The sequence below is a fragment of the Chrysoperla carnea genome, chromosome 1 (assembly GCF_905475395.1).
Source record: "Chrysoperla carnea chromosome 1, inChrCarn1.1, whole genome shotgun sequence".
In the NCBI taxonomy this organism is placed as follows: domain Eukaryota; kingdom Metazoa; phylum Arthropoda; class Insecta; order Neuroptera; family Chrysopidae; genus Chrysoperla; species Chrysoperla carnea.
Genome location: NC_058337.1, coordinates 138,972,397 through 138,981,068, shown reverse-complemented (window position 1 = coordinate 138,981,068; position 8,672 = coordinate 138,972,397). Strand labels below are relative to the sequence as shown.

The following is an 8,672-nucleotide window of genomic DNA, read 5'->3' as shown; positions in this document are numbered from 1 at the left end:
ACGCAAACGCTCAATTATCGAAACAGTATTTAGTCTGCTGAAGGGTTCTTTCGAGATCGAACATACAAGACATAAATCAATTTGGAATGCCCTCGTACATATCTTATCCGCCCTAATTGCATACTGTATGAAACCTAATAAACCTGCTATAACTCAAAATTAGCTAATCCAGAATTCAGGTTTTTAAGGCTTTTATATCTAGAGCAAAGTCATTCTCATCATAGATAAAAATTTTAATTAATTTCAGATATGATAACGTACCAAGAATAATAGAGCGGAATAAACCTAAATACGATTTTAGCAATTGTTTATCAATTATAAGTATAATTTTATTACATGGTAATTTAAATAAACTACGAATTAGCTTATAGTAAGAATGTCATCCCGTGGCTTGTCCACGGGATCCAGAAAAAAGCGAGAAAAAGCGAGCTTTTAATTTTAAAATTTGCTGTATTTAGGCTTTTTAAGCACTGGATACCGTGGTCAAGCCACGGTATGACGTTTCGATCCATGCAAGCAATGCCGCCACGGGATGACAATGAATACACTTTCCGAGTCATGTAACAACGCCGGTTTTATCTTGAAAGCGTTTTCAGTCCACGCAACAAGGCTATCTATTTTCTACCAAATAAACGTTCTATATCTTTAAGCTTCAGTTCAATATAGGTAGGTCTGCCATGGTTGCACTGCCCTGAAAATGGAGTTTCTTCCCTCTGGCGGAGTAGTGCGTTCATTTCATCCGCTGATAATTTTCGTCCTGCTCGGATAGAGTAGTGGCAAGCATAAGTCTCGGTAACATGCTCAATTAATTCGGTTAAGGCTATATCTTCGCCGCATTCTGCTAAATGGTCAGCCAAATCTTGAATGAGCTTTTGTACGTTTATATCACCAAGAATATTGGGAATTTCGGTTACTAGTTTACTAGTAACTACTAGTTTACTAGTAGTTACTAGTTTTTCTAAGCTTAAGCCTAATTTAGATAATTTATCTTTGTTCTCATATAAAATATCTGCTCTTTTTTCGTCTGGTAACTCTACTATTTCAGGGATAAGTAAACGCTGTTTTATCAGCTCTTCATTCTTAATATAATTCTTGATTTTTTCATATCCAAGACGCTCATGTGCTGCATGTTGGTCAGTAATTACTATACTATCTTCCGTCTGTGAAATGACGTAAGTAGTATGAAGCTGTGCTTTAGCAGCCCCAAGCCTATATTGCGAAGATTTTTGTGGTTCGTTTTGGATACGCTGTTCTACTTCCTGCTCTATTTTAGCATGGGGCAGTGTATCTATCAATTTTTGGCAGCTATTATTTGTCGTATATTTAGGTACAGTAGGTGATATAGTAGGTCGATATTCGCTAGGTTTACTATTCACGTTTAAGGATTTACTTATAGCTGGTTCTTTATTAACGAATGGGTTTTTAAATAATTCAATAGCACTAGATGCGATAGTGGTTGATGCGATATGACTTTTATTTGACAAGGCATTTTTGATTGAATCTATTAGTAAATTTCGTACATAATTTGGATCATGAAACCTAACTTCTGCTTTTGTCGGATGGACATTTACGTCAACAAGTTGTGGATCAATTTGTAAAAATATTGCACATAACGGATAGCGATCACGTGGCATATAATCCTGATATGCTACCCTTAGGGCTACTTGCAGCAATTTATCTTTTACCGGTCTGTTATTGATGAATAAAAACTGATCTTCGCTGGAGGCTCTATTATATGTCGGGATACTCGTATAGCCGTAAATAGAGAAATCAGGGGATTTAAAATCTATATAAGAGGCATTTGTTATAAAATCCTCACCTATTACGTCAATTATACGCTGTTTTTAATTACTTTCTGCATCTTTGTTTTGTCCTTTAAACTTTAGTAAGGTTTTGCTGTCATGAGTTAGACTATCTCTTATCTCAATTTTAGTACCTTCATTATGTATAGAAGCTGTAATTTGTTTTTCGTCACCACCAATTAATTTAATTTGAAAAGCTTTTTGATTGTCACGTTTTTTAGAGGTAATTAGCATTTTACTAATAGCAGCAATAGATGGTAATGCTTCGCCCCTAATACCGAAAGTATGTATATTTAGGAAATTGGTCTCATCAAGTTTAGAAGTAGTATGACGCTCAACGGCAATCTCTAGCTCCTTATCCGTCATACCGACGCCATCATCGGAAATGATGATTAGATTTTTGCCGGCATGCTCTAAGATAATGTCAATTTTGGTACTACCTGCATCGACGGCATTTTCAACCAATTCCTTTACAACCGATGCAGTACTGCAAGAAGAAAGATGCAATACTTTCTGAAAGAAGCTTTACAGTCATTTTGTTTCTATTAATCTAAATTTCTTACTACAATAGGGGCAGCTAACTTCCTTTTTTTCTTTATCAATTTCTAAATAAACTTTTGGATGATCATAAGGCGGTTCTTTGCCACAACAAGATACAGATGCATCAACGCTATTAACAATTTCCATAGATTTATACATTTTTCTTTAAGTAATATTTAATATAAGTTACTTTTAAAGTAAAGTATACTCGTTTTATTTGAAAAATTGGCGGCGTTGTCCTACAAACCTGAATTCTGGATTAGCTAATTTTGAGATATAGCATCGTTTCATACAGTATGCAATTAGGGCGGATAAGATATGTACGAAGGCATTCCAAATTGATCTATGTCTTGTATGTTCGATCTCGAAAGAACCCTTCAGCAGACTAAATACTGTTTCGATAATTGAGCATTTGCGTAATAATATTTGAACCTGAATTCTGGATTAGCTAATTTTGAGATATAGCATCGTTTCATACAGTATGCAATTAGGGCGGATAAGATATGTACGAAGGCATTCCAAATTGATCTATGTCTTGTATGTTCGATCTCGAAAGAACCCTTCAGCAGACTTAATACTGTTTCGATAATTGAGCATTTGCGTAATAATATTTTTTCAAATAATGGCATAAGTTTATTCTTCATTTTCTTCTTTATACCAGTTACTAACTTGAGTCCTTTACTGTATAGATCATCAAAAAGCTCTTGTTTGATATAACCCTTATCGCCAAACAATAATCCCGTGATATGTTTGGTGATTGTCGAAACCGGTGCTCTATCATCTACATTACCAGGCGTTAGTTTTAGACCTTGAATCTGACCTTTTTCGTTAATAAGCAAATGTAATTTTAGACCAAAAAACCAACTTTTTGTTGTTTTACCCAAAGCAGCAATACCAGCAAATACTTTATTACGAGAGATTCTTTTTGGATGACAAACTTCTAAAGATGTGGCGTCAATATAAGAAACTCCCGTAGATTTAGCTTTCTGTGTATACCATTCAAGTAATAAAACTAAATAACTCAAAACTCTTGGTTTTAGAGCTATAAAACGAGTATATGATGGAAGAGTTACAAAGTCTGATTAATATAATTGTAGATAGGACAAGTCTAAAGCCGGTAGTTTGGTTTACGCTTGCAAAGCAGAATAAAAGCGTAAACGCTAAAACTCTGATATCCTTAAATCATCTTTTTTATGATATTCTTCTTGTTGCTCTATATACTTCTGTACTGCTTCTGAATTCACATTACCAACTGTAACAACAAAATACCCTCTAGCCCAAAGATGTTGACCCCAATATCACTTACGAAGTAGTTCAAATTCCTGTAGCAATTTACGACTACTCTTTCCTTTAATATATTGTAACACCTTAGATATTGAGATACTCGGTGGAACTGATACTAATATATGAACATGATCAGGACTAATGCTGCCACTAATTATATCTATGTAATTAGCTGCACATATTTCCTGAATTACTTCCCTTGCTCTACTTGCTATTTGCCCAGTTAAAACTCTATACCTGTACTTTGTACAAAACACTATTTGATACTTTAATTCATACAGGCTATGAGACCCTCTCCTATATTCCATCTCTTCCTCTAGTTACGCCAGTTTAGGATAAGGATGTTTGAGTATCATCTAAAATCGCTAAAGATTTTCTAGATTTATTTAAATTAAAAGCATTGACACAAGAAAGTATATGAACTAAGAAATTAACAGGGGAGCGATGTCTTGAATGTTCAAGGTTCATGCTGTTTTTCAGTACATTAAATACTGATTCAATAATTGATCTACTTTTCAGTAAGATTTTATCCTCTATATCTAATAAATGATTTTTCATATCCTTGCGAATCCCAGTAAATAACCGTAGTCTACGACTAAATAATTTAGCAGATAATGTTTTAGAAATATAAGCCTTATCCCCAAATAATTTACCACATAGTCCCATGGTAATTGAGTCTACAGCAGACAAATCACTAGCATTACCCTTTGTTATTTTAATTGCCATAATCTGCCCTTTATTATTAATTACAATATGTAATTTAAATCCCATAAACCATCCATAACTACTCATACCTATTTTAGCAATGCCACTAAACACTTTATTACTATTTGTTCGTTTTTCATGACATATAGATAATTTGCTTGAATCAACAAAATATATGCCTGTCTCCTCTCCAGTAAATAATTGTAACATTATAGTTAAAGGTAATACTAATCTTGACCACAACTGGATTATCCGACTGTAACTAGGAAGACTAAAATAACCTCTATATTTATATGATAAATGATATAAATAATAATTCTTAAAATCTTTGCATGGTGATATATAAAAATATACTACTATAGTTAATAGTTCTGAAAGGCCTAGATTCCCTAATCTTTTACGCTTTCTACAGCAAGGAATTAATTTCTTTTCTTCCCATTCTTCGTAAATTTTACAATAATTATCTATTATACAAAACAGAGTTATGATACATTTTTTCATTGTTGAGTGCATATTTTCTTTGATTAAAAGTCTATGTAACTCAACACTCTTATCTTGTAAATACTCTTCCTTGTTTATCTTTACTGCTACACTCTTATCCTAAACTCACGTTAGTAACCTATTAGATAGATTATACTAAAGTGTTCGCCTAAAGGCAAGGGTGTTAACCCTATCCCACTTAACCACATAAAAGCACTATTGTTAACAGCTCAGAATAGCTTATTTTAGGCTTTCTTGTAGGATTTTTATTAATTAATGGTAAAAATGATTTATTAATCCATTGCTCGCTAATTTTACAAAAATCATCGACAAAACAAAATAATGCAGTAATATCTTTCTTCATGGGGATACTCTTGTTATTTTTTGCTAAAAATTATATAGAGTATCTTCTATCTCTTGTAAATACTTACTTCCAAACCTGGAGTAATCCAGAATTCAGGTTACAAATACGCAGGTAACTCACGTATTAAATAACGGCTTTCGTTCCTCGTCTTGTGGACGCCTTGCTCTTTTCCAAACAAAAGTTTGTCTACCCAACTCTTCTCTTATTAGGATTATATGTTTATTTAAAGAGGTAAAAATGAAAGATAAAGTAGTAGTTATAACTGGTTCAACAAGTGGTATCGGATTTGAAATAGCCAAGCATTTTGCAAAACGTGGTACAAAATTAGTTATTAATTCATGTTACGCAGTGAAGGTTGAAAGAAGTGTAAAATTAATATAAGAAATGAGGAGAAAAACAATAATCATGGGAACAAGAATTGAAAGGAAGATTGCTTGATATTTATACAGATTATTTGATTAGTCAAAATAAGTATGCGACAGCGACTGGATTATCAGAATTACTTTGTGGAGAGTTGAGTCATGATCAAATAACAAGGTTTTTGCACAAAGGAGAATATGGTTCTAATGAATTATGGGGTTATGTTAACAGTTGGTTAGGCAACAGGAGAATATTATGCAGGAGTATTAATTCTTGATGATTCAGTAGCAGAAAAGAATTATACAGATGAGAATGAAGTAATCTGTTGGCATTCTTCTTATGCTAAGGGAAGTCATATAAAAGGCATTAATTTACTATCGTGTTTGATTCGTTATGGAGATATCAGTTTTCCTGTAAGTTATGAAGTTATAAAAAAGGAGATAAAATTTTGTGATATAGAGACTAAAAAAGAAAAACGTAAATCCAGCGTTAATAAAAATGAGTTATTTCGTAAGCTAGTTAAACAAGCCATAAATAATGACATAAAATTTGCTTACGTGCTTGCTGATAATTGGTTTTCATCCAAAGAAACAGTAAAATTTATTCACTATGATTTAAGCAAATATTTTAATTTTGGTATTAAGTCCAATAGGACAATAGCTTTTTCGGAAGATGCTAAACTACAAGGATATTTTAAACGAATTGAATCATTAGATATGCAAGATAATACTACTTTCACAGTTTGGCTCAAAGAGGTTGATTTCCCAGTTAAGCTACTTAAAAAAGTTTTCACAAACGAGAACGGTACATATGGTACATTATACTTGATTACTAATGATTTAAGCTTAGACAATCCACGTTTCTACGAACTCTATCAAAAACGGTGGAGAATCGAAGAATACCATAAATCAATTAAACAGAACGCTAGTTTGGCTAAATCCCCAACTAAGGTTATTCGTTCACAATGTAACCATATTTTTTCGTTACTGATAGCTTATTGTAAATTAGAAAAACTTAAAATCAAAACTAAGCTTAATCATTTGCGATAAAGTATAAATTATTGCTAAAAGCTAATCAGATAGCCTTTAAGGAATTACATAATATGATTGCTTCTAATGCTCAGTGCGTAACATGAGTTATTAATGGTTTTGCAAAAGATGATGAAGTGCAAAAAATTTCTACGGAATTAAAAAATCTTGGTGCAGCTGACATATTTTATCAAGGAGTAAATCTTGAAAAGCCGAGTGAAATAAAATCTATGTTTGAAAATATAGTAAAAGAATTCAGAAAAATAGATATATTAGTGAATAACGCAGGTATTCAACATGTTGCCCCTATCGATGAGTTTCCTGAAGATAAATGGGAGCAGATTTTGCGTATAGATTTAATAGCATCTTTCTATACTACAAAATACGCTAATCCTATAATGAAAAAGAATGGCTTTGGGCGTATCGTCAATATCGCTTCAGCTCACGCATATGTTGCATCTCCTTTTAAATCGGCATATGTGGCAGCAAAACACGGAATCTTTGGGATTAACTAAAACTGTTGCTTTAGAAGTAGCTGAGAATGATATCACTGTAAATGCTGTTTGTCCTGGTTGTGTAAATACTCCTCTTGTAAAAAACCAAATAGCAGATACTCAAAAGCTCGCCATATTAGCGAAGAATCAGCCTTAAAAGACGTAATATTAAAGTCACAAGCCACAAAGAAATTCGTGGAGGCAAGCGAAATAGCTGATTTAGTAATATTTCTATGTGACGAAAAAGCATCATCTATAACACTGAAGTTTTGACAAAAAGATAGGAAGACTTGTAATTTATGCTATAAATGTGATCAAATAAAAAAGTGGTCATTAGTGTGTATGGTTCAAGAAATATTACAAGAGATAAAAAAATTTTCCCTATAACCAAGCGGTTATTTTAGAATTAATACTATCACTAGTAACTAACGATAGTGTTAAAGCAAGATCTGTTGTTGAGTTAACAACTAACAAATATTTTCAGCGTAGTTGGTCAAGTGTATAGAGAGCCATAGGGAATTTTCACTGTGCTCGTGATGAGTCATTAAATACAAGAGATGTACAACGTTTCAAGACTCGAGAAGTTATCGAAAATTATTTAATAAGCAAACTGATTAATGAGGGTAGACAACTTACTACAAATAGATGTAACACCTAATAGCAAAAAAGATGCAAAAAAAGCATCAGATCGTACTTATATTAGGAATAATAGTAATAATGGAATAGTGGCAGGTTATGAGTACAGTGTAGTTTGTATGGGTATGCAGCCTAAATGGTCTGTACCCGTATCTATAGATAGAATAAAATCAGATGAAAATAAGTATATTAAAGGTAGTAAGCAAATAATAAAAATTATTCAACAAATACCTAAAGATACGCTCAATATAACAGTAGGTGATGCAGGTTATAGTTCACTGTCTTTCATTCACCCACTACATACTGAAGCAAATACGGTGGTAATAACTCGTCAAAGAATTAATTGGAGTATTTACACAAAATATACAGAAGAACAAAGAATAAAAGGACGAAAAAGATTTTATGGAAATAAGTTATCATGTCATAGTTCTGGTGATTTACTGATGGCAGATGAAGAAGAAACTATAGTTCAAGCTACAAAAAATGGTAATTTATCAATTAAAGTTTCGTTATTTAAGAATTACCTGATCAAGGGCAAGAAAAAATATATCATGTCTGATAAACTGCTGAACTTTATTAAGGTTGAGGTATTAGATGCAGAGGGAGCTAAGAAATATAAGGGAGATTGATGGTTATGTGTTTCTGGTCAACAAAAAGATAAAATTAGTGTTTCTGAAGGATATAAATATTATAAGCAAGGTTTGATATTGAGCATTTTTTTAAGTTTGGTAAGTCAAAATTATTAATGGATAAATTTCAAACAAATGATCCAGATAAAGATGAAGATTATATGTTATTTGTAATGCTAGCATACAACATATTGTATCATGCACAATCTTCAGTAAAGTTAAAGAAAGTAAGGGCATGGGATAAGAAAATCAATAGCAATTTGTTGTCTCCAAGTGAGGTTTATAGATCTATGTCACAAATTTCACCAGAGGAAATAGTAGAAAAGCCTATATTAAGAGGGATACCAGAT

General features: G+C 32.5%; 2 protein-coding genes across 2 annotated transcripts; one reads left to right on the top strand and one right to left on the bottom strand.

The window, feature by feature from the left end:
- Positions 1-614: 614 nt before the first annotated feature.
- On the bottom strand, positions 615-1,634 carry LOC123296083 (DNA mismatch repair protein MutL). Its single transcript, XM_044877547.1, has one exon. The coding sequence runs from the start codon at positions 1,632-1,634 to the stop codon at positions 615-617; it is 1,020 nt and encodes a 339-aa protein (XP_044733482.1).
- A 3,778-nt stretch (positions 1,635-5,412) lies between these two features.
- LOC123296071 (D-beta-hydroxybutyrate dehydrogenase-like) lies at positions 5,413-7,078 on the top strand. The gene is made up of 3 exons (XM_044877536.1): positions 5,413-5,539; positions 5,625-5,765; positions 6,693-7,078. The coding sequence occupies exons 1-3, from the start codon at positions 5,413-5,415 to the stop codon at positions 7,076-7,078; spliced, it is 654 nt and encodes a 217-aa protein (XP_044733471.1).
- The last annotated feature ends 1,594 nt before the right edge of the window (positions 7,079-8,672 follow it).

What these genes read in the sequence shown, in the direction of transcription:
- LOC123296071 (XM_044877536.1), top strand. Translation starts at nt 5,413, where the DNA reads ATGAAAGATAAAGTAGTAGTTATAACTGGTTCAACAAGTGGTATCGGA. An exon ending in CGCAGTGAAGGTTGAAAGAA is followed by an intron (nt 5,540 to 5,624) that starts GTGTAAAATTAA and finishes ATATTTATACAG; the next exon opens with ATTATTTGATTAGTCAAAAT. An exon ending in ATTATGGGGTTATGTTAACA is followed by an intron (nt 5,766 to 6,692) that starts GTTGGTTAGGCA and finishes GTTTTGCAAAAG; the next exon opens with ATGATGAAGTGCAAAAAATT.
- LOC123296083 (XM_044877547.1), bottom strand. Translation starts at nt 1,634, where the DNA reads ATGCCACGTGATCGCTATCCGTTATGTGCAATATTTTTACAAATTGAT.